The sequence below is a fragment of the Dendrobates tinctorius genome, unplaced genomic scaffold (assembly GCF_039654945.1).
Source record: "Dendrobates tinctorius isolate UK_male_01 unplaced genomic scaffold, ASM3965494v1 ptg000128l, whole genome shotgun sequence".
Classification (NCBI taxonomy): Eukaryota; Metazoa; Chordata; class Amphibia; order Anura; family Dendrobatidae; genus Dendrobates; species Dendrobates tinctorius.
The window spans coordinates 4,689,121-4,714,178 of NW_027361796.1; the positions used below are offsets into that span (position 1 = coordinate 4,689,121).

At 44.5% G+C, this 25,058-nt stretch overlaps 1 protein-coding gene across 1 annotated transcript in view; it reads right to left on the reverse strand.

The window, feature by feature from the left end:
* Positions 1-9,402: 9,402 nt before the first annotated feature.
* The window catches only part of AK3 (adenylate kinase 3), a 57,359-nt gene continuing 41,703 nt past the window's right edge, over positions 9,403-25,058 (reverse strand). The window contains exon 5 of the mRNA XM_073542628.1: positions 9,403-13,422. Coding sequence (XP_073398729.1) covers positions 13,317-13,422 — 106 coding nt within the window. The 3' untranslated portion in view covers positions 9,403-13,316. The remainder of the gene's footprint in view (positions 13,423-25,058) is intronic.

The following is a 25,058-nucleotide window of genomic DNA, read 5'->3' on the forward strand; positions in this document are numbered from 1 at the left end:
AGTCTGAGTACTCATGCTCAGATCAGACTTCACTCTTCTCTGCCTGGATCCTGTCAAGCGCTGTTCCTACAGCTGACAATCGCAATGTGTTGCTGATCACTAGAAAGCATATCACAGGGCTTGTCCGCAGAAAGAACAGCACTTCAAAACATTGGCAGGATCCAGTAAGAGGAGAGTGAACTCTGATCTGAGCTTAGTCATGCGTGGAGCACACTGACTTCAGCGAAGATTTGAAATGCCAACCTTTTAGCTGAAAAGACCCTATGATATGCTTTGTAATGATCAGCAGCACATTGCAGAACTTGTTAGCTGAAAGGACAGCATTCCAAAGCATCAGCAGGATCCAGGGGCAGGTAATAGAAGTATATCAGAAAACTAATTATTAGGAAGAGTTAGAACTTAAGAAAGGGGGTTATATTAGCTGTGGAAAACCTCTTTAAGAAGTGCTAAAAAGAAGAGGGCCTAATACTGACCCCTATGGTACACTGCTGTTAACTGTGACTCAAGCCAAGTGTGTTCAGTTAATTACCACATCTATTTCCTATCCCCGAGCCAGTTGTTAGCCCAGTTACACATAATTTCCCTTTGTCCCATTTATCTCATTTTATGTACTAACCTACTGTGTCACCATATCAAATCAAATACCTTTGAAACCTCCAGATAGACAACTTTCATGGTACTGCCCTCATCCAGTCTGAAATGTACCATCCTCACAGAAGTTGATTAATGATTGATTGATTAATTGATGCTGTTTTATGAGGCTGTATTTATTGACATTCTCCAGGATAGCATCTCTTAGAAAACTCTCAAAGATTTTACCCACAGTAAAAGTTAAAGAGTTTTTGTCGACAGGTTGTCGCTTACTCATCTGAGACCATGATAATGTAGGAAAAGGAAACCCTGATTCCAGTGATGTATCACTTAGAACAGCTGCTCCCAGTAAACTATCACAATCATAGCTTTTAGATTTAGAATATAGAAGAGCTGAGAAAGCTAACCCCGCCCACACCAGGATCTGTATAAACAAATGGCTATTAACTATGAACTGCTTATCACAGGAGGGGGCATGGTTGGACTATAGTAGTCCTGCAATGCCAATCACAAGTGATAAAACCTTCACTACACGTAAACATCACACAGGGTAATAAATGACACATCATACAATTCTGTGTCTCAGCCATTTTCTCTTGCTGTTTTGAGATTACATAGCAAAACCCTGACAGATTCCCTTTAAAGTGAACCTGACATGACAAAAACCGCTATTAACCTGCAGATATGAGCATGAGCAGGCTATCTGTCAGTACCGTGATGTGGTTACAGACGCTACTCACTGTATACTAAGTGGTGACTAAAGTTGCGTCTCTATGACAGAGCAGGAGGCTGTCGGGAGGAATACAGTTCATTGCCTCCCAGTAGCTGGGCTTTTACTGCAGTGGCCAGGCAGCTTTAGAATGCTATTAACATGCCTTAGCCTTGTCGTTTAGCGGCAGTGTCCACGCCGCGCTGCAGTAGCAGCCCCTTTGCGTTTGCAGTTGTGACGCTCCGCACACGGTAGGTCTAGACGGACGTAGTGCCGCCGTCTAGGGCTACTCCTGTGACCTGATACCGTGTGTGCGTTTTTACTGAGTACTGTGACTTCAACAGGCTCAGTCTTTTGTGTTTGTACTTATTTGGCATCTCTGTGAATTAACTGAGATTGCTCTGCGCACCTGGGTGAAGTTTAACCCTGTGTGCATTTCCGCCATATTGCTCCTGCCACCACTTAGCAGCGGTTATATCACCTACTGCACGGTGGACCCCGAGCGGCGAACGCACTTTATTATTATTTTTATTTAGTGGGTTCCGCCGTTCCTAACACCCCCACAAATGACATCATTTTGGAAACTAGACCCCCAAGCAACTTATCTAGATGTGTGGTGAGAACTTTGAACCTCCAAGGGCTTCACAGAAGTTTATATCGAACAGCCATAAAATAAAAAAAATTATATTTTTTCCACCAACATGATTTTTGGCCCCAATTTTTTTATTTTCCCAAGGGTAGCAGGAGAAACTGGACCCGAAAAGTTGTTGTCCAATTTGTCCTGAGTGCGCTGATATCCCATATGTGGGAGAAAACTACTGTTTGGGCACACGTCGGGGCTCGGAAGGGAAGTAGTGACGTTTTGGAATGCAGACTTTGATGGAATGATCTGTGGGTGTCATGTTGCCTTTGGAGAGCCCCTGATGTACCTAAACTGTAGAAACCCCATTTTGGAAACTAGACCCCCCAAGGAACTTATCTTATGTGTGGTGAGCATTTTGAACCCCCAAGTTCTTCACAGAAGTTTATAACGTAGAGCCATAAAAACAAAAAAATCATATTTTTTTTCCCACAAAAATGATATTTTTGCCCCCAATTTTTTATTTTCCCAAGGATAACATGAGAAATTGGACCCCAAAAGTTGTTGTGCAATTTGTCCTGAGTAGACTGATACCCCATATATGGGAGTAAACCACTGTTTGGGCGCAGAGCTTGGAAGGGAAGGAGCACGGTTTGACTTTTTCAATGCAGAATTGGCTGGAATTGAGATCAGACGCCATGTTGAGTTTGGAGAGCCCCTGATGTGGAAACCCCCCAATTCTAACTCCAACCCTAACCCCAACACACCCCTAACCCTAATCTCAGCCCTAACCCTAGCCCTAATGGGAAAATGGAAATACCTTTTTTTTAATTATTTTTCCCTAACTAAGGGGGTGATAAAGGGGGGTTTGATTTACTATTTATGGCGGGTTTTTATGTTTGGCAGCTGTCACACACTAAAAGATGCTTTTTATTGTAAAAATTGTTTTTGCATCACCACATTTTGAGAGCTATAATTTTTCCATATTTTGAACCACAGAGTCATGTGAGGTCTTATTTTTTACGGGAGGAGTTGAAGTTTTTATTGGTACCATTTTCGGGCATGGGACATTTATTCATCGCTTTTTATTCTGATTTTTGGGATGCAGTATATATATATATATATATTTTTTTTTAATTTTTTTTTACTTTATTTTATTGTCTCGGGGGGACATCACTGTAAAGTTTCAGATCACTGATCTGACACTTTGCAATGCACTGTGTCAGACCGCGATCTGACAGGCACTCAGGAGGCTTTCTCAGCGCCTGCTCTCAGCAGGCACTGAGGAAGCCGCCTTCCTGCAGGCCCCCGCGGCCATATTGGATCCAGGGGCCTGCAGGGAGGAGGCCCTCGGAACAGTGCGATCACATCGCTCTGTTCCGAGGGTCTCAGGGAAGCACGCAGGGAGCCCCCTCCCTGCATGATTCTTCCCTATGCCCCGGTACACTCGAATCATGTTTGATCGCAGTGTGCCGGGGGTTAATGTGCCAGGTGTCAGCTGTGATAATCAGTTGACACCCTGCCGCGATCAGCGGCGCTCCCCCCATCCCCCCTGATTGCGGTGTCATACTATCCCGTCCCCGGTCATACGGGCCCGGGTACCATGGACGTAATAGTACATCGGATGTCAGTTGAAATTCCGCGCAGTTTTGATTAGTTTTTCATGCGGATTTTTATGTGTTTTGTAAGCTAAATAAAGACATTATTTAAAAAGAAGAAAAAAAAAATTGCAATGTCATTTCATTGTTCAACCTCATAAATATATACACATAGTGGGTATGGAAAGTATTCAGACCCCTTTAAATTTTTCACTCTTTGTTCCATTGCAACCATTTGGTAAATTCAAAAGAGTTCATTTTTTTTTCTCATTAATGTACCATCTGCACCTCATCTTGACTGAAAAAACCCCCCGGAAATGTAGAAATTTTTTGAAATGTATTAAAAAAGAAATACTGAAATATCACATGGTCATAGGTATTCAGACCCTTTGCTCAGACACTCATTTAAGTCACATGCTGTTCATTTCCTTGTGATCCTCCTAAGATGGTTCTACTCCTTCATTGGAGTCCAGGTGTGTTTAATTAAACTGATAGAACTTGATTTGTAAAGGTACACACCTGTCTATATAAGACCTCCTAGCTCATAGTGCCTGTCAGCCGAAATGAGTATCATGAGGTCAAAGGAACTGGCCAAGGAGCTCAGAGACAGAATTGTGGCAAGGCAAAATATCTGGCCAAGGTTACACAAACTTTTATGCAGTACTCAAGGTTCCTAAGAACACATTGGCCTCCATAATCCTTAAGTGGAAGAAGTTTGGGACCACAGGAAGTCTTCCTACACCTGGCAGCCAAACTGAGCAATCGTGGGAGAAAGGCCTTGGTGAGAAAGGTAAAGAAGAACCCCAAGATCACTGTGGCTGAGCTCCACAGATGCAGTAGGGAGATGGGAGAAAGATCCACAAAGTCAACTATCACTGCAGCCCTACACTAGTCGGGCCTTTATGGCAGAGTGGCCCGACAGAAGCATCTTCTCAGTGCCAGACATATGAAAGACCGCATAGAGATTGCTAAAAAAACACATGAAGGACTCCCCGACTATGAGAAATAAGGTTGTCAGGTTTGATGAAACAAAGATAGAACTTTTTGATAATTCTAAGCGGTATGTGTGGAGAAAACCAGGCACTGCTCAACACCTGCCCATTACAATCCCAACAGTGAAACGTGGTGGCAGCATCATGCTATAAGGGTGTTTTTCAGCTGCAGGAACAGGATGACTGATTGCAATTGAAGGAAACATGAATGTGGCCAAGTACAGAGATATCCTGGATGAAAACCTCTTCCAGAGTGCTCTGGACCTCAGACTTTGTCAAAGGTTCACCTTCCAACAAGACAATGACCCTAAGCACACAACTACATTATCAAAGGAGTGTCTTCAGAACAACTCTGTGACCATTCTGGACTGGCCCAGTCAGAGCTCTGACCTAAACCCAATTGAGCATCTCTGGAGAGACCTGAAAATGGCTGTCCACCTACATTCACCATCCAACCTGATGGAACTGGCAATGATCTGCAAGGAAGAATGGCAGAGGATCACCAAACCAAGGTGTGAAAAACTTGTTGCATCATTCCCAAGAAGATTCATGGCTGTACTAGCTCAAAAGGGTGCTTCTACTCAGTACTGAGCAAAGGGTCTGAATACTTATGACCATGTGATATTTCAGATATTCTTTTTTAATAAATATGCAAAAATTTCTACAATTCTGTTATTTTTTTTCAGTCAAGATGCGATGCAGACTGTACATTAATGAGAAAAAAATTTACTTTTTTGAATTTACCAAATGGCTGCAATGAAACAAAGAGTGAAAAATTTAAAGGGGTCTGAATACTTTCCGTACCCACTGTATGTAATACGAAGCCCTAAGTTTATTAATGAACAGGTTTCAGCCAGATACCATCATTAATAAAACGTTAAAGAGTTAAAGACACACACATACATGAAATCTGCGTGAAATGCAATGGGTTTTTTTCTCAAAATATTGAAAAAAAAAAAAAATTGTGTGAGCTCCTGCGTAATTTTCATAACCAACAGAGGGAGAGCCGACAGCTGAGAGCTGATGTTACTATTCTTAGAAGCCAAAAGTCATTAAGGTTCCCAGGCTATTAATATCAGCTCACAGATGTTTGTTTAGCATTTACTGGCTAGTTTACAGAACCCCAGAAAAAAAATGACATGGGGTCCCCCTGAAAAAATTGAACCAGCAAAGGCTAGGCAGACAACTGCGGGCTGATGTTAATTGCCTAGGAAGGAGCCATGGATCAGGCTACAGACATCAGCTCTCAGCTGCCCCAGAAATGGCGCATCTTATAGATGCACCAATTCTGGCACTTAGCCTTACTTTTCCCACTTGCCCTGTAGCAGTAGCAAGTGGGGTTCATGTTTGTGGGGTTGATGTCACCTTTGTATTGTCAGGTGACATCAAGCCCACGACTTAGTAATGGAGAGGCGTCTATAAGACACCTATCCATTACTAATCCTATATTTATATGGTAAATAAACACACAGCCAGGATAAAGTCCTTTATTTGAAATAATCACACATACTCCTTTATTGAATCTTAATTTACCCTACTTACTGAACACCTAATCCCTGTCTCTTGCAACAAAACTAAAATAAACCAGCATATAATACTCCCTGTCCGACATTTACGATCTCACGTGTAGAACAGTCACATCGGCAGATGTGTCTGCTCTACCCAGCCTCCGGCAGTACACTGACAGAAGGTAATCCCTCCCGTAGTGTATCACTGCACTGCCGTGAGAGTTCACCGAAGTTCATCAGCTCCGGTGCTCTCATGGCACTACTGCTGTGTGAGAACTTTCTCACGGAGTGGTGTCGTGAGAGCATCGGAGCTGATCAGCTGATGTACTCCATTGAACTCTCATGGCAGTGCAGTGATAAACTATGGGTGGGATTATCTCCTGTCAGAGTATCGTCTGAGGCCGGGTAGAGTTGTAAGATCTCCCAAAGTAACTGTTCTACACGTGAGATTGTCGTGGGACAATCTGGATTACCTGGACTACGGCGAACAGGGAGTATACGTTGGTTTATTATTTTACATTATTTCTAGGAGGTGAGGGCGTCGGGGATTTGGTGTGAGGTGAGTACCAAATGGTTTTTATTTTTATGTGAATATGTAATTTTATTTATTATTTTTTTTTAACTATGAGCACAGGCGCCAAGATCATACTACTCTACCATCAGCGGCACCTGCTGTCACTGTTATCAGTGACAGCAGACATAGCCTGATGGGAGCAGTAGTCTCATCGGCCAAAACCTGCTTTTTCACCACAGGTCACCTTTGTGGGTCACAGTCAGCTGCGGGATCACGCTGACATCTGCCAGCATGTTCCCACAGCGCTGTGACCAACAGTACTGGCGGTAGCATTACTGCGGGTGACAGTCACAGCTGCGAGGTTACGCTGACATGTGACAGCATGATCCCGGAGTGCTGTGACCGACAGTATCGGCGGTAGTGTTACCGCACACAGCTGCAGACACCTGCACACATACGCACATATTCTCCGCCCACACTCTTCCTCCTTCTGACATCATTTACTTTTCTGCAGCATTTTTTCCAGCACATCCACAGTAAATTCGCAAACCTTTTTTCACCTGCGGTTGTGCTGCGGATTTGACTGACGCAATAAAAATCAATGGGTGCAGAAACGCTGCAGATACGCAAAAAGAATTCACATGCTGAGGGAAATAAAACTCTGCAAATAAGGATAACAATTCAAGAATGCCTTTAACATTGTTTAAGTAATCACTTGCGTTTTTGGAGCATTTCCACAAGGCAAAACCGCTGCGGAAACGCAACAAATCCGCAACGTGTGCACAGAGGCTAAGCTGTACACACACTGTACTAATCGTATTTGTCACGACATCTGTACATCTACCTATTCTATTTGTATTTACTGTATGCAATCCATCTCTTCTATCCTGTCGGCTCCTGCAGTGATTTTATAGTACGCGGCACATGAATTGCCGGCTTTTCTTGTATCTACCTATGCAATATATACAGTACAGACCAAAAGTTTGGACACACCTTCTCATTCAAAGAGTTTTCTTTATTTTCATGACTATGAAAATTGTAGATTCACTCTGAAGGCATCAAAACTATGAATTAACACATGTGGAATTATATAATAAACAAAAAAGTGTGAAACAACTGAAAATACTGTGTGTCTTATATTCTAGGTTCTTCAAAGTAGCCACCTTTTGCTTTGATTACTGCTTTGCACACTCTTGACATTCTCTTGATGAGCTTCAAGAGGTAGTAGATTTGAAGCATGACTTGGAATGTGATTGACAGGTTGGTCACACTCGTCAAACATAGTGTTTGACGAGTGTGACCAACTTTTTACTATTGAGGCTGCCTATGCAGCCTCAAAGATAGATTATTAAAAATAATTAAAAAAAATAAAAAATCCTGATAAACTCACCTTCCGGCATTCCGCACAGCGTCCCCAGGCCTCAGCGATGCTCCTGTTCCCAGCAATGCCTTGCGACAATTACCTTTGATGACGTAGCGGTCTCGCGAGGCCGCTACGTCATCACAGGTCCTTGCCGGCCACAAGGCATTACTGGGAACGGGAGTTGGCGGGAGCATCGGTAAGGCTGCGCGGGACGCCGGAACGTGAGTATAACCCGATTTTATTCTTTTTTTTTTACAGGGATATGGTACCCAGGACCTGGAGGACAGTCTCCTGTCCTCCAGACTGTGGGTACCATCCGCAGATGAGCCGCTCACTTTGCGCATGGTGGGCATAGCCACATGCGGAAAGTAAGAGGATCTCATGCATCCCTATGTGTGCGGAATCGCGTCGATTCTTTGCGGAATCGCGTCGAATCCGCAAAAATAATAAGCCTGCTGAGTTTTTTTCCACTATGCGATTCTGCTGCGGAAAAAAACGCAGCATTAGCACAGCAGGTGCGGAATGCCATAGGAATGCATGGGGTGCGTTCTGTATGCATTTTTGCAGCGTTTTCGCGGCAAAAACGCATACAATTCGCAATGTGGGTACACAGCCTTAGGCTACAGCCACTCTATCAGTATTTAGTCAGTATTTCACATCAGTATGTAAGCCAAACCCGGAGTGGGTCAAACATGCAGAATTGGGGCACTTGTTTCTATTCTACCTTGTCCTCTGATTGTTCCTCACCTGGTTTTGGCTTACAAATGCTGAGAAAAAATACTGAACAAATACTGATAATGTGGCCGTAGTCTAACAGATGATACACGGGATGCTAAAAAAACATAAACAACATCAAGCAAGGACGGTTGAAAATCTGATCCAGTGCCCCCCAACCCTCCTCCCACCGCATGGGAAAAAAAAATCTGATGTGTGAATTCAGCCTTAGGCAATGTTGGACCCTTTATCAAGCCTTAGGGTACCGTTACACCTAGCGATGCACCAGCGATCCCGACTAGCGATATGACGCGGTCAGGATCGCTGGTGCATCGCTAGGTGGTCGCTAGTGAGCTGCCACACAGGCAGCTCTCACCAGCGACATCGCTGGGGTCGGGGATCGCTACTTACCTGTCACACTAGGCGATCCTGCGTCCTCCCGCCTGGCTCCACGCGTCGCTCGTCGGCGCCACAGGAAGCCCAGCAGGAAGTGGCCGACGAGGAATGGTCCAGGAGCTTCTCGCGCGATCAGCGATAACCAGCGGGGGAGCCGGTCGGAGGTAAGTATCACATGTAGCGATATCGCTAACAATATCGCTGCAACGTCACAAAATCGGTGACTTTACAGCGATATTGCTAGCGATATCGCAGTGTTTAACGGGGGCTTTACAATGGGACCAGGGATATTGGCCAGCTGCATTTCATTCTTTTCTGTAGTAGGAGGGATGTCGCTTGCACAGATTATGGACTTTATGCAAATGAATATTTAGCATCTGAAACCAGATGTCCGGATTGCAAATCACAGCATCAGCAGAATGAGACAAGGAAACAAATTGGCCATCAACGTTATTTTATTGACAACTTCACATCTACAAACTGACCACTGATGTGTGGGGTATGAATGTGCTTACTAACATTTAAAAGTTAAGGCACACATTTCATAAAACATTCTTCAGAGTCGGGGAAAAAAGTGACAGAATTTCATACATTTTTTTTCACAGTTGTTCTGAACATATTTCACATGTAGTTCTAAAAATGAACCATCTAGGCAAAATGTAACCGCACGCATGCATCAAACACACTGGGCAAAGTCATTTTCCTGTTTATATCCTCTTAGCTTTATGGATGTTTTGTACAACAGTTACATAGCTACATAGGGTGAAAAAAGACCAAGGTCCATGAAGTTCAGCCTTTCTCCACCAACTGTACATTTTGTCACTAAATTAACTATACGTTATATCAGCAACTGCATTATTACCAGCACCCTTTGGGATAAATCTTATATTTCTTAACACTTTAAGTTTGGATTTATTAGAAAAATGTTCCTGTGTCTAGAGATTGTCATTACATATTTATGGATCCCAAGGAATTTTTTCTCAGAACAACATCTACTTAATGTGCTCAGTGCTGATAGTAACACTGCTCAGTAGCTCAGTCCTACTGTATGGATCCCATTGTACTCAAGAAGGGTATTTATGTCAATAAGAGTCAGTGGACACATTAAAATGGTCATCTCAAGGGGATATAACCCTGTAACGCATCATAACGCCATCAGCTCCCTGAGGAAGATCATGTGAAAAATGCGTTGGAGTTGCTGGCATGGTATCCCACATGAGGCAAGAAACTGGTGTTGGTGTGTGCATGGATACAGTGCTACACTTAGTCTGTCTGTGTATTAAAGTTATACAGGTATTGACTGATCACTAATACATATTGACGTGATATGTATTTTCTGTGGATTACGGCACTCACAGCTACTAGGAGCTGGTGACAGATGCCCTTTAGTGTCACATTAATAGTGTTAAGCAAGAAAAACCCGAAGGACCCTGGTCTTGCGTACACACATCGTGCCAGACTAATCAGAAGAGGTGCTGGGGATGGTAGGTCTGTAGGATTCTGGTCTGGCCACCACAACATATGGACGAGGAAGCCAGAGCAGGTTCCTGGGAATCTTTTTGCTCAACTTTACATATTAATGATATTCTTTACGAACTAGGTTGGAAAGCCTCTTCTATGATAAGACGTTGTGGTCCCCAATGTCTAGGCTCAAAATACATCCATCACAAAATGATCACCTTGAAACATTTCCAAATATGATATAAAATATACATTTTAAAAAAATTAGTTAGATATTGTAAGAAGCGGAATTATAACAAGAAGCTCTTATCTATGAGGTAAAGGAACTAAAGCTTCTTAGTTTATAAATGCTGAACGCAGGCTGCCGATGAGGTAGTCTGGGTATGACCTGGTCTGCTGGCTGGTGTTTTCAGAATGTAATGGCATTAGTATGGCACTCATCTACAATACAATCATCATGCACTAAAATACATAGCTCTAAGGATATATCCCAGAATAAAGTCCAGCTAAAAATCAACCTCAGCTATATAAAATGGCTACCTCTGTACAGCATGAGGGCCACTTGATCGCTAAAACTCAATATGGTCAGGTCTTTATGGCTTCACTTTCAACTGGTGAGCAAACTGTATACAGATCCTAACCACTCTTAGGCCGTCCCTAAAGCTACGTGCACACATTGAGTATCTGGCGAGTTATTTACCTCAGTAATTGTAAGCCAAAACTAGGAGAGGAACAATCAGAGGAAAAGTATAATAGAACCATGTCACCACTTCTCTATTTATCACCCACTCCTGGGTTTGGCTTACAAATACTGAGGTAAAATACTGACCAAATACTGAAGTAAAAAAAAACTCACCAAACATTCAGTATTTTACCTCAGTATCTGTAAGCCAAAACCAGGAGAGGAACAATCAGAGGAAAAGTATAATACTAACATGTCACCACTTCTGTATTTATCACCCACTCCTGGGTTTGGCTTACAGATCCTGATGTATAATACTGACCAAATGCTGAGGTAAAAAAAACTCACCAAACACTCAGTATTTTCCCTCAGTATCTGTAAGCCAAAACCAGGAGAGGAACAGTCATGAGAAAATTATAATAGAGACACGTCACCACTTCTGTATTTATCACCCACTCCTGGGTTTGGCTTACAGATACTGAGGTAAAATACTGACCAAATGCGGAGGTAAAAAAAAACTCACCAAACATTCAGTATTTTACCTCAGTATCTGTAAGCCAAAACAGGAGTGGAACAGTCATAGGAAAAGTATAATAGAAACACGTTACCACTTCTGTATTTATCATCCACTTCTGGGTTTGGCTTACAGATACTGAGGTAAAATACTGACCAAATGCTGAGGTAAAAAAAACTCACCAAACACTCAGTATTTTACCTCAGTATCTGTAAGCCAAAACCAGGAGAGGAACAGTCATAGGAAAAGTATAATAGAGACACGTCACCACTTCTGTATTTATCACCCACTCCTGGGTTTGGCTTACAGATACTGAGGTAAAATACTGACCAAATACTGAGGTGAAAAAAGCTCACCAAACACTCAGTATTTTCCCCCAGTATCTGTAAGCCAAAACCAGGAGACGAACAATCATGAGAAAATTATAATAGAGACACGTCACCACTTCTGTATTTATCACCCACTCCTGGTTTTGGCTTACACATACGGAGGTAAAAAACCCTCACCAATTGCTCAGTGTGTGCCAGGCCTAATTTTCAGGTGTTTTTTTTGCTATAGATTTTCTGCACTAATAGCGATATTGTGTTTTTTCATTGTGTTTTTATCTGGTATTTTTCAGCTGAAGATTTTGTCTCTTTTTGTTATTTCATGTTTTATATAAAACTACTTTGTTTTGGAAACGTCCTGTTGCTTAGCTATAGTAATACTTTAATGATAAATTCATATGTGGATTACACAAATTTCTTGTGCGTTTCCTCTACAGAACCAAGCGAAAAACACATGTATTTGGGGTTTTTTTTATCTGTAGATTTTTCTTATCTCATTTAAGTCTATGGGGAAAAATCTGCACATAAAGCGCAACGTAAAGAAAAATGTACATGTTGCGGATTTGAAACATGCGGCGCAAGTCAGTTTATGCTCAGTATAAAAAGCACAGTGGGCATGAGATTTCTAGAAATACCATCCACTTAGCTGGAATTTTAAAAGGCTACGTTTTTGACACGGCGAAAAAATGCAGCATAAAAAAAAGCTCATCGTGGCAAGAAAGCCTAAATTTACATAATACAGAAAATGATTATGCAGGAGGATTGTACACCCTGAGCTAGGCAAAAATAAAGCATATGGTGTCATCACAAAAGAATACAGGAGAGAGGGTGAATGGAAGGGGGAGGGTAACATTTTGGTAACACTGAATAAAATGAATACAAGAGTACTACAGAAATTATTTGTCTTTTTAGATAACATATGTAAATAAAGATATGCTACCCAGATTCTGCCACAATCATAGACATTGTGCAAGTGGCAATTGTAAAAAAAGCATAAAGCACTGATTTAAGGAAAAATCACTTAAGGCAGCATGAAAAATAATGAAAACGTACAGAGAAGAAAAAGCAGCTTTGGCTAAAGTTCAATTATGTGGAGCCTTTTTAGCATTGTTGTGACATTCTCATAAATTTTGCCCCTGTTAAAATTTCATAGGTTACATAATTATAAAAAAATTAAAACACGATCTTATCGATCAATTAATTAAAAAACAACTATCATTTAAAATGATGTTAAAAGGCAGTAAATTAGCAGGCACATTAAACTGCGATCATGAAATTAAAAATGAAAATTGCTGGATTAAAGTGGTTAAAAACGTTCATGTTTAGCAGATGGCAACCAACAGTCCAGGTTTCAAAGGTGTTTTCCCTTCAGTCTTGACTCGCATCAGGAAGCTTTGTTTGCAGGAATGAATGAACATGGGGCCAGATCTTGTTAGTTTCAGTTCCTGAAAAAGTTTCCAAGACACCCTTGTTTCTAGAGAGACCACAAAGAAGGATTATTCAAGGATAATTTATGCACAATGGAAAGATTGCACATCCTGGGAGATGTATAAGACTAGTGTAAAGGTACTGTCACACATAGCGATGTACCAGCGATCCCGACCAGCGATATGACGCTGTCAGGATCGCTGGTACATCGCTAAGTGGTCGCTAGTGAGCTGCCACACAGGCAGATCTCACCAGCGACATCGCTGGGGACGGGGGTCGCTACTTACCTGTCACACCAGGCGATCCTGCGTCCTCCCGCCCGGCTCCACGCGTCGCTCGTCATCACAGCAGGAAGCGCCGCAGGAAGCTGACGAGAAACAGTCCAGCCTGTTCTCGCGCGATCAGCGATAACCAGCAGGGGAGCCGGTCGTAGGTAAGTATCAGACACAGCGATATCGCTAGCAATATCGCTATAACGTCACTAGTTATAGCGATATTGCTAGCGATATCTCTTAGTGTGACAGGCCCTTAAAACAGTGGAGACCTTGCCCTTGTCAACCATTCACACTGCATTGGCGTACTCATTTTCCAGACTGTTGTCTAAATGGTTTCTACAGATAATTACTTCAGTTTTTGTATAACATTATATGTTCCCATATGACAGCATGGCAGCAAGAGCCACAAAACAGTTAAAATAAAAAGTGCAATCAATATAAATATGTTCACAGAAGCTGAGAGATTCTATTCCCTAAGGGGCATTTGTTTGTTATCAAACAAAAAAATGTTGGTCAGGTATAGGTTGAACATATTTTCTAATATGCCACTTTGGTACACTACTGTTCACTTTGTCTTTGTCAGGGATACTGAGGTAAGAAGAGGCTGCTCACACTGCTGTCCACCCTGCTTTTCTGATTTAATACTGGATATATCATGGGTACTGAGGTAAGTATAGACTGCTCACACTGCTGTCCTTCCTGTCTTTCTGATTTAATACTAAAAATACCAGGGGTTCTGAGGTAAAAAGAGGCTGATCACACTGCTATCCACCCTGTCTATCTGATCTATTACTGAAGATACCAGAAACAAAGAAGTAAGAAGAGACTGCTCACATTGTTGTCCTATCTGACTTTCTGGTCTAATACTGTTATTACCAGAGCTGCTAAAATAAGAAGAGGCCACTGTCTACCCAGCATTTCTAATTTAATACTGGAAATATTAGGGATGCTGAGGTAAGAAGAGTTTGCTCACACTACTGCCCATCCTGGCTGTCTAATATATTACTGGAGATACCAGGAGTAGGGAGGTAAGGATAAGCGGCTTACATTGCGGTCCACCCCGTCATTCTGATCTAATACTGTTAGCATCTGGTGTAAGATGGGGCTGCTCAATCTGCTGTCCATCCTGTATTTCTGATCTAATACTAGAGACAACAGCGGTGATGAGGTAAGAAGAGGCTGGCAAGTGGCCTTTTTCAAGTATAAACAAAATGGTAGATGAAGCTTAATCTGCCATTTTGTTTATGCTTAAAAAAGGCAGCTTGCTGGCCAAAACGTTGCTTTTATGATGCATTTTGGATGAATAAATGCACTCTCTCTCTGGTGCATTGGAAATGATTTGTCTCTGAATTTGCTGGTAACTGTGAGAAGTTGCCGCAAGGAAGCACAGAGCTTGTGGAGTGGTGCTAAGGGAACTTCCATTACCAACACTGTGTAACACCCGGTCCCCGTCCTGGCGCTGTGTCCAGGTCTGCCGCTGCCCCCCGCTCTGGGCACTCACCTCTAGCCTCGCACGCTGTCCTTAGGCAGCAGCCGGCCTCCTCTGGATCTCATGCTGCTGCTCTGCATTCAGGCCTCCCTCCTGTCTCCACCTCCTGGCGTCCCGTCGGCAGATCTGTAACTAAAGCTATTAGGGCACGCCCGCCAGCATTCCTGCCTTCTTAAAGGGACAGCGTGCATTTTTCAAAAAGTGCAATTAACCAATGGCAGTGCACTGGCTGCTATTTCTGGCCTCTCCTCCATGGAGCGAGCGCCGGAGCAACGAGTATCAATCATTGCTACATCTGGTTCTCTTACTAACCTGTCTGTGCTGTGTCTGCAGTCTCTGTGCATTCTCTAATGCTATCAGTATCCTGATCTGCCTGGTTATATCTGCAACCATCTGGGCGAAAGCCATCCCGCCAACAGCCATCTGAGTCCGAGGACTGTGTCAAGGTCACTGGAACCAGCTACTTACCAACTACCCTGATCCAGGACCTGTCCCATCACGGACTCTGCTGTTATCCCTTTTGGTCCCGCTGGGACAGCTGCCACGTGTCCTGGGGCTAACTGGAGGTAGCACCTGTGTCCTCCGGGTATTCCATTCTGGTCCTGTCTGAGGGGCTTTACTACGGGTACACGGGGCTCACTAGTCACGCCCCCTTCGGAGCCCCCCGGACCGTGGTCCCGAGGTTCCACTTTAAAAATAAAAAATGAATGTGAACTTCACCATCTCTGCCTCCGCTTCCATTCGTTACAGATTGCTCCGGCCATGGAATCCGCTGGACCCCAGAGGCCTCCGACTATGGAACTGTGCCAAGAGGTGACCAGCTTAAAATATCAACAGGACAAGATCACGTCTTATCTACGTAACCTGTCCACCCGTATGGATTCTCTACTGAACCCGGCTGCTCCTGATTCATCTATCAGCACCCAGGTACCTGCTGTCACGGCAAGCAAGGGTCCTCGCCTGGCGGCTCCTCCCCGATTCCATGGTTATCCCACTCAGTGTCGGGGTTTTCTCAATCAGTGTACCCTACACTTCGAAATCTTGGGGCACATGTTTGTTTCTGACCGTGCCAAAGTGGGCTTCATTATGTCACATCTGGCAGGAGAGGCTCTCGCCTGACTAAACCCGTTATGAGAGAGAGGAGACCCGCTGGTTAATGATCTTCAATCTTTCCTAGAGACTTTTCGCAGGACCTTCAATGAACCTGGCCGGGCCACGTCGACCACTTCTGCCCTGCTTCGTTTACGCCAAGGAACCCTCACGGTGGCTCAGTATGCGGTTCATTTCCGCACCCTCTTGTCTGAGTTATCTTGGAACAATGAGGCCTTGCTGGCAACCTTCTGGGAGGGCCTATCTGGAAAAATTAAGGATGAGCTGGCGGGACGGGACAGGCCTACCATCTTGGATGACCTGATTTCCTTGGCGACCCGGATTGACCTGCGTTTTCAGGAGCGTTCCATGGCAATTAAGCGAGACAAGAGGTCCTACCACCTGGACTCTAGTTCTTCCAAAATGGCTACCTCATCCTCTTCTCCCGAAGCTATGGAGATAGATCGCCAGCCGCCGCCAGGAGGCACATCGCAAAGATAGAAGCTGTCTATATTGTGGTAGTTCCGAACACCTGATCCGCTCCTGTCCAAAGAAGTAGGGAAACTCCTGCACCTAGGCTCGGTATGAGAGGCCACCCTAGGTAGAGAACGTTCCTCTCCTTCGTTGCAGATCTCAGTCTCCGTGACCTGTGGAGCAATAAAATTTTCTGGACTCTGTCTGTTGGATTCCGGAACCGCCAGGAGTTTTATCCAGCAGACGCTTGTGGATCGTTACCACTTACCAGTTCAGGCTCTTCCCAATCCGTTGCGGGTGACCGCTGTCGATGGCCAGCCACTGACCGAACCCGTCCAGTTCCAGACTGAGCCAGTGGAACTCCGAGTAGGTCTTATGCATTCTGAAAGAATCCGTTTTTTATGTGTACCCTGGTTTGTCTCACCCCTTGCGTTTAGGTTTGCCTTGGTTTCAGAAACACGAACCAGTCCTTAATTGGAGAACAGGCGAAATTCTACGTTGGGGAGATCCTGCACGGACCGTTGCAAAGATTCCTGCATGAACCGTTGCTTAACCCGGATAGAACCAGTTTCACCCCCGGTCCAACCTGCTACCCTGCCTGGGTTACCATGCGCTTACTGGTCCTTCTCGGATGTCTTCGGGAAAAAGGAAGCTGAAAAACTTCCTCCCCACAGGTCGTATGACTGTCCTATAGATCTTCTTCCTGGTACATCTCCTCCCTGTGGGAGAGTTTACCATCTTTCCCAGGCAGAGACTCAGGCTATGTCGGACTACATCCAGGAGAATTTGGCCAGAGGGTTTATCCGAAAATCATCATCTCCGGCAGGAGCAGGCTTCTTCGTGAAGAAAAAGGATGGATCCTTGCGGCCCTGTATCGACTATCGGAGACTGAACCAGATCACGGTAAAAAACAGGTACCCTTAGCCTCTAATTTCAGAACTGTTTGACCGTCTCCGAGGGGCCAAGATCTTCACCAAACTGGATCTCGGAGTTGCCTACAACTTGATCCGAATTAGGGATGGAGACGAATGGAAAACAGCCTTCAACACCCGTGATGGTCACTACGAGTACCTGGCAATGCCGTTTGGTCTAAGCAATGCACCCGCTGTTTTCCAAGAGTTCGTCAATGACATTTTCAGGGATCTGCTTTACACCTGTGTTGTTGTCTACCTAGACGACATTCTGATTTTTTCCACTGACTTGGTCTCGCCCTGGAGGCAAGTACGCCTAGTCTTACACAGGCTCTGGGAGAACAGACTGTATGCCAAGTTTGAAAAGTGCCTCTTTGAACAATCCTCTTTGCCTTTCCTCGGTTACATTGTTTCCTCCACAGGATTAAAAATGGATCCAGAGAAGTTATCGGCTGTACTCAAGTGGCCTCGTCTGTCTGGGCTGAAGGCCATACAGGGATTTCTGGGTTTCGCCAACTACTACAGACAATTCATACCTAACTTCTCCACCCGAGTGGCACCCATCTCTGCTCTGACCCGGAAAAGGTACAAATCCCAAGGATTGGCCCCCTGATGCTGAGGAGGCTTTTGTTTCTATCAAAAAGGTCTTTGCTGTCGCACCTGTTCTTCATCGTCCCAACTCTAATGAACAATTTTTTCTTGAGGTCGATGCTTCCTTTATAGGTGCGGGAGCCATACTAACCCAGAAATCGCCCACTGGGCGAATGCACTCCTGTGGTTTTTTTTCCAAGGTTTTTTCTTCCACAGAGAGGAATTACTTAGTTGGAGATCGGGAATTGTTGGCTATCAAATTGGCTCTGCAGGAGTGGAGGCATCTTCTAGAAGGAGCTCTTCATCAGGTAGTCATATACACCGATCACAAAAACCTTGCTTACCTCCAAACTGTGCAAAGGCTGAATCTTCATCAAGCCCGCTGGGCTTTCTTTTTTGCTCGCTTTAATTTTGTTCTTCATTTTCACCCTGCTGACAAAAATGTCAAAGCAGACGCACTTTCCAGAGCCTATCTACCTCCTGATCAAGAAGAAGAACCGCAGCACATCATTGAACCCTCAAGGTCAGTCGCTGTCGCTTCTGCTGATCTTGCCCGGCTTCCCCCTGGGAATACTTTTGTGTCAGCTTCTGAACGTACTCGTGTCCTTCGGTGGGGTCACTCATCCAAGTTGGCTGGTCACGCCGGTCAGAGAAAGACTCTGCAACTCATCTCCCGGTACTACTGGTGGCCTGCTATGGCTAAGGACATTCAGGAGTACGTCTCAGTCTGTCCTTCCTGTGCCCGTAACAAGACGACCAAGCACCTACCCACAGGAAGGCTTCAGCCTCTTCCAATTCCGTCCGCTCCCTGGCAACACATCGCGATGGACTTCATCACAGATCTCCCGATCTCATCTGGCTGTTCTGTGGTGTGGGTAGTGGTGGACCGCTTCTCTAAAATGGCTCACTTCATTCCGCTACCTGGTCTTCCAACTGCTCCTGAGTTGGCGGATCTGTTCATCCGGCACATCTTCCGTCTCCATGGTTTCCCTCTCCACATCGTGTCCAACAGAGGAGTCCAGTTCACCTCAAGATTCTGGAGAGCAATTTGTAAACTGGTATGAATTGAACTAGATTTTTCCTCAGCATACCATCCCCAGTCCAATGGACAAGTGGAGAGGACAAATCAAATCCTGGCTGGATTCCTGCATCACTTTCTCAACGCGCATCATGACGACTGGGTAGACTTACTGTCCTGGGCCAAATTTTCCTACAACAACCAAGTAAGTGAATCTTCTGGAAAGTCTCCCTTTCAGATTGTCTTCGGACTGCAACCCGGAATACCTCTTCCCATCTCCGGATCATCTGGCGTTCCGGCTGCCGATACTTTCTCCGAAGATTTTTCTAAGGTCTGGAGGGACACCAAAACTGCTCTGGAGAAAGCCTCCCAGTGTATGAAAAGGCATGCGGACAAGAGACGATTGGATGCGCCTATCTTTCGCCCCGGAGACAAGGTAGGACTCTCTTCAAAGTATATCTGTTTAAAGATGCCATCCTACAAATTGGGTCCCTGGTTCATCGGACCATTTGAGATCTTGAGACAAATCAATCCAGTCTCTTACAAGCTGAAGTTGCCTACTACGTGTGCCTAAATCCTTTCATGTTTCTCTCCTCAAGCCAGTAATTTTGAGCCCCTTCTTTAAGGATCCGGGTACCACTCCTGACCCTGTCTCGGGGGATGATGTTTTTGAGGTAAAACATATCCTGGTCGTAAAAAAAGTAAGGGGTAAGACCTATTACCTGGTGGACGGGAAGGATTTTGGTCCTGAGGAGAGATCTTGAGAGCCTAGAGAGAACATCCAGGCTCCTCTTCTCCTTAAAAGATTCTACGCAGGCTTGAAGAAGAGGGGGTGTAAAGAGGGGATACTGTAACACCCGGTCCCCGCCCTGGCGCTGTGTCCAGGTCTGCCGCTGCCCCTCGCTCTGGGCACTCACCTCCAGCCTCGCACGCTGTCCTTAGACAGCAGCCGGCCTCCTCTGGGTCTCATGCTGCTGCTCTGCATTCAGGCCTCCCTCCAGCCTCCACCTCCTGGCGTCCTGTCAGCAGATCTGTAACTAAAGCTATTAGGGCACGCCCGCCAGCATTCCTGCCTTCTTAACCATCTTCACCCCCAAGGGTGGTTTGCACGTTCATGACCGGGCCAATTTTTACAATTCTGACCATTGTGCCTTTATGAGGTAATAACTCTGAAACGCTTCCATGGATCCCGGTGATTCTGACATTGTTTTCTCGTGACATATTGTACTTCATGTTAGTGGTAAAATTTCATTCATATAACTTACGTTTATTTGTGAAAAATACGGAAATTTGGCGAAAATATTGAAAATTTCGCTATTTTCCAACTTTGAATTTTTATGCCTTTAAATCACAGAGATACGGCACACAAAAAACTTAAGTAATGTGGGGGGAACCAGTGTTTCGGCGCATGGCAGAGCTCAGAAGGGAAGGAGCGCCGTTTGACTTTTTCAATGCAAAATTGGCTGGAATTCTGATCGGACGCCATGTCACGTTTTGAGAGCCCCTGATGTACCTAAACAGTGGAAACCCAATTTGTCCTGAGTACGCTGATACCCCATATGTGGGTGTAAACGACTATTTGGGTGCATGGCAGAGCTCGGAAGGGAAGCAGCGCCATTTGACTTTTTTGGCTGGAATTGAGATCGGACACCATGTCGCGTTTGGAAAGCCCCTGATGTACCTAAACAGTGGAAAACCCCCACAAATGACACCATTTTGGAAACTAGACCCCCTAAGGAACTTATCTAGATGTGTGGTGAGCACTTTGAACCCCCCCCCCACTGCTTCACAGAAGTTTATAACGCCCGGGTGTGAAAAAATCGTATTTTTTCCACAAACATGATCATTTAGTCCCCATTTTTTTAATTTTCCCAAAGGTACCAGGAGAAAATGAACACCAAAAGTTGTTGTCCAATTTGTCCTGAGTACACCGATACCCCAATATGTGGGAGAAAACTACTGTATGGGCACACGTAGGGGCTCGGAAGGGAAGTAGTGACATTTTGGAATGCAGATTTTGATGGAATGCTCTGCGGGTGTCATTGTTGCCTTTGGAGAGCCCCTAATGTACCTAAACAGTGGAAACTCCCCACAAGTGACCCCATTTTGGAAACTAGACCCCCCACGGAACTTATCTAGATGTGTGATGAGCACTTTGAACCCCCAAGGGCTTCACAGAAGTTTATAACGCCTGGGCGTGAAAATAAAAAATCATATTCTTTTCCCACAAAAATGATATTTTTGCCCCCATTTTTTTATTTTCCTAAGGGCAACAGGAGAAATAGGACCCCAAAAGTTGTTTTGCAATTTGTCCTGAGTAGGATGATACCCCATATGTGGGGGTAAAACACTGGGCGCATGGGAGAGCTTGGAAGGGAAGATCAGACCCCATTTTGCGTTTGGGGAGCCCCTGATGTGCCCAAACAGTGGAAACCCCCCAATTCTAACTCCAACCCTAACCCCAACACACGCCTAACCCTAATCTCAGCCCTAACCCTAGCCCCAACCCTAATGGGAAAATGGAAATAAATACATTTTTTAAATTTTATTATTTTTCCCTAACTAAGGGGGTGATAACGGGGGGTTTGATTTACTATTTATGGCGGTTTTTATTTTTGGCACCTGTAACATGTTAAAAGACGCTTTTTATTGTAAAAATAGTTTTTGCATCACCATATATTGAGAGCTATAATTTTTCTGTATTTTGACCTACCGAGTCATGTGAGGTCTTATTTTTTGCGGGACGAGTTGACGCTTTTATTGGTATCATGTTCGGGCACGTGACATTTTTTGATCGCTTTTTATTACGATTTTTGGGACGCAGAATGAACAAAAACCAGCGTTTCATGAATTTCTTTTGGGGGGTGCGTTTACATCGTTCCGCGTGCGGTAAAATTGATAAAGCGGTTTTATTCTTCGGGTCAGTACGGTTACAGTGATACCTCATTTATGTCATTTTTTTGTTTTGGCGCTTTTATGCAATAAAAACAATTTTATATAAAAAAAATAATTATTTTTGCATCGCTTTATTCTGCAAAGCTATAACTTTTATTTTTTCTCTGATGATGCTGTGTGGCGGCTCGTTTTTTGCGGGACAAGATGCCGTTTTCAGCGGTACCATGGATATTTATATGCGTCTTTTTGATCGCGCGTTATTGCACTTTTTGTTCGGCGGTATGATAATAAATCATTATTTTTTGCTTCGTTTAATATTTTTATTTTTTAAGGGGTTCGCTAAAGGGGTTAACTAATGGGACAGTTTTATAGGGCAGGTCGTTACGGACGCGGCGATACCAAATATGTGTACTTTTATTGTTTTTTTTTTATTTCCAAAAAATTAATTTATTAGGGAATATTTTTTTTTATTATTTATTTATTTAGCGATTTTTTTAAAATTATTTTTACACCTTTTTTTTTTTTTTTTAAAAACTTTATTAGGTTGTCCCAGGGGGGACATCACTGTCCTGTGACAGATCGCTGATCTGTTTCATCACAGATCACTGTGACAGATCAGCAATCTGTCACAGGCAGTGCAGAAGGCTTCCTCATGCCTGCGCTTTGCAGGCACTGAGGAAGCCAGCTCCCTGCAGGCCCCCGAAGGTCCCCATCGCCATCTTGGATCCGGGGACCTGCAGGGAAAGAGCCCTCTGCAGCAGCGCTGCACATTGCGCTGCTGTGGGGGGGCTCAGGGAAGCACGGAGGGAGCCCCCTCCCTGCCGATGCTTCCCTTTAACCCCTGGTACACCGCGATCGTGTTTGATCGCGGTGTGCCCTGACACATAGTGCCGGGTGTCAGCTGTGATAATCAGCTGACACCCGGCCGCGATCAGCGGCGCTCACCACGTGAGCGCCGCTGATCGCGCTAGACGTACTATCCCGTCCATGGGCATAGGGGCCCGGGGCCCATGGACGGGATAGTACATCTGATGTCAGAAAGGGGTTAAAGGGACAGCGTGCATTTTTCAAAAAGTGCAATTAACCAATGGCAACGCACTGGCTGCTATTTCTGGCCTCTCCTCCATGGGGAGGGCGCCGAAGCAACGAGTATCAATCATTGCTACATCCGGTTCTCTTGCTAACCTGTCAGTGCTGCGTCTGCAGTCTCTGTGCATTCTCTAATGATATCTGTCTCCACAGTGTATCAGTATCCTGATCTGCCTGGTTATATCTGCAACCATCTGGGCGAAAGCCATCCCGTTCCGCCATCAGCCATCTGAGTCCGAGGACTGTGTCAACGTCACTGGAACCAGCTACTTACCAACTACCCGGATCCAGGACCCGTCTCATCACAGACTTTGCTGTTATTGCTTTCATCCCTTTTGGTCCCGCTGGGACAGCTGCCACGTGTCTGGGGGCTAACTGGAGGTAGCACCTGTGTCCTCCAGGTATTCCATTCTGGTCCTGTCTGAGGGGCTTTACTACGGGTACCCGGGGCTCACTAGTCACGCCCCCTTCGGAGCCCCCCGGACCGTGGTCCCGAGGTTCCACTTTAAAAATGAAAAACGAATGTGAACTTCACCATCTCTGCCTCCGCTTCCAATCGTTACACACTGTAAGAAGAGGCTGCTCACACTGCTGTCCACCCTGTCTTTCTGATCTAATACTGGGGATCAAATTAAATAGTAGAAGGGCCTTCAGTTTATTAAATCATGAAAATATACCCTAAAAACAGATACTTTATTGATTGTTGGTTAAACACCCCAAAAGCGTGACTCAAAAAAACAAAAAGCAAAACAAGTGTTCCACAATACCAACAAAGGAAGGGTACACTGCACCGATCTTGGACACATTCCATCATGGTGTCAGGCCTCCTGATGAGCCTAAGCAGGCGAAACGCGTTGAGGCGCTAATGATCTTATGGCGGGTGGCGGTGGCACAGATGAGTATCAATACTCCTGTGACATGTTCTGACGTTTATTGGTGGTAACATGAGCTGGCAAATTTGGTTCACGGATGGGATGCTTATATTGGCTCTTGGATAGGAGCACTATCCTTCTAGTGATACTGTTTGGATTGTATATTGTGTGCAATTAGCTCGAGACACTAGTGGTGTGCAAAAAGGTTTTTTCAACGCCATGTGGCACCATTATATAAGCGACAAATCATGAGCCTTTATATAATTTAATTTTTCTGTGTACTTTATCATTGACACGGCTATTATCTTTACATCGTGCAAAGGCTAATGCATACTGTGTCACCCGTGAGGCCATCTAATGCCTATTGTGTTCTAATGTTTTTAATTTTAAAGGGATCTAGGACCCTCTTAAAGTAGGATTATCTATGTCTAGAATGAGGGGACCCCTTAGCTATCGGGTAGAGGGTCTCCTTTATTGGCTGTAGGGTGCAATAGGGCCTCTAGAGTAAGCCATCGTTGAGTGGGGGCGCCACAACGTTTCCCCCTAGGGTGCCAACCTCTGCGGCCAGGCATGTGCTAGCTTAGGTGACGCACCAGGGATTCCTAGTACCCTTCCTTTGTTGGTATTGTGGAACACTTGTTTTGCTTTTTGTTTTTATGTGTCACGCTTTTGGGGTGTTTAACCAATTTGTTGGTTTTTAATCAATAAAGTATCTGTTTTTAGGGTATATTTTCAGGATTTAATACTGGAGATATCAGAAATGCCGAGGTAAGAAGATGCTGTTTAAACTGCTGTCCACCCTGTCTTTCTGATTGAATACTGGAGATATCAGGAATGCTGAGGTAAGAAGAGGCTGCTCACACTGCTGTCCACCCTGTCTTTCTGAAATGCTGAGTCGCTGCTGTGATCTAGATATAATCTAAGCCACATACTGTCAAAATACACAGCATATCTTCTTACTCCACATGCTCACAGGCAC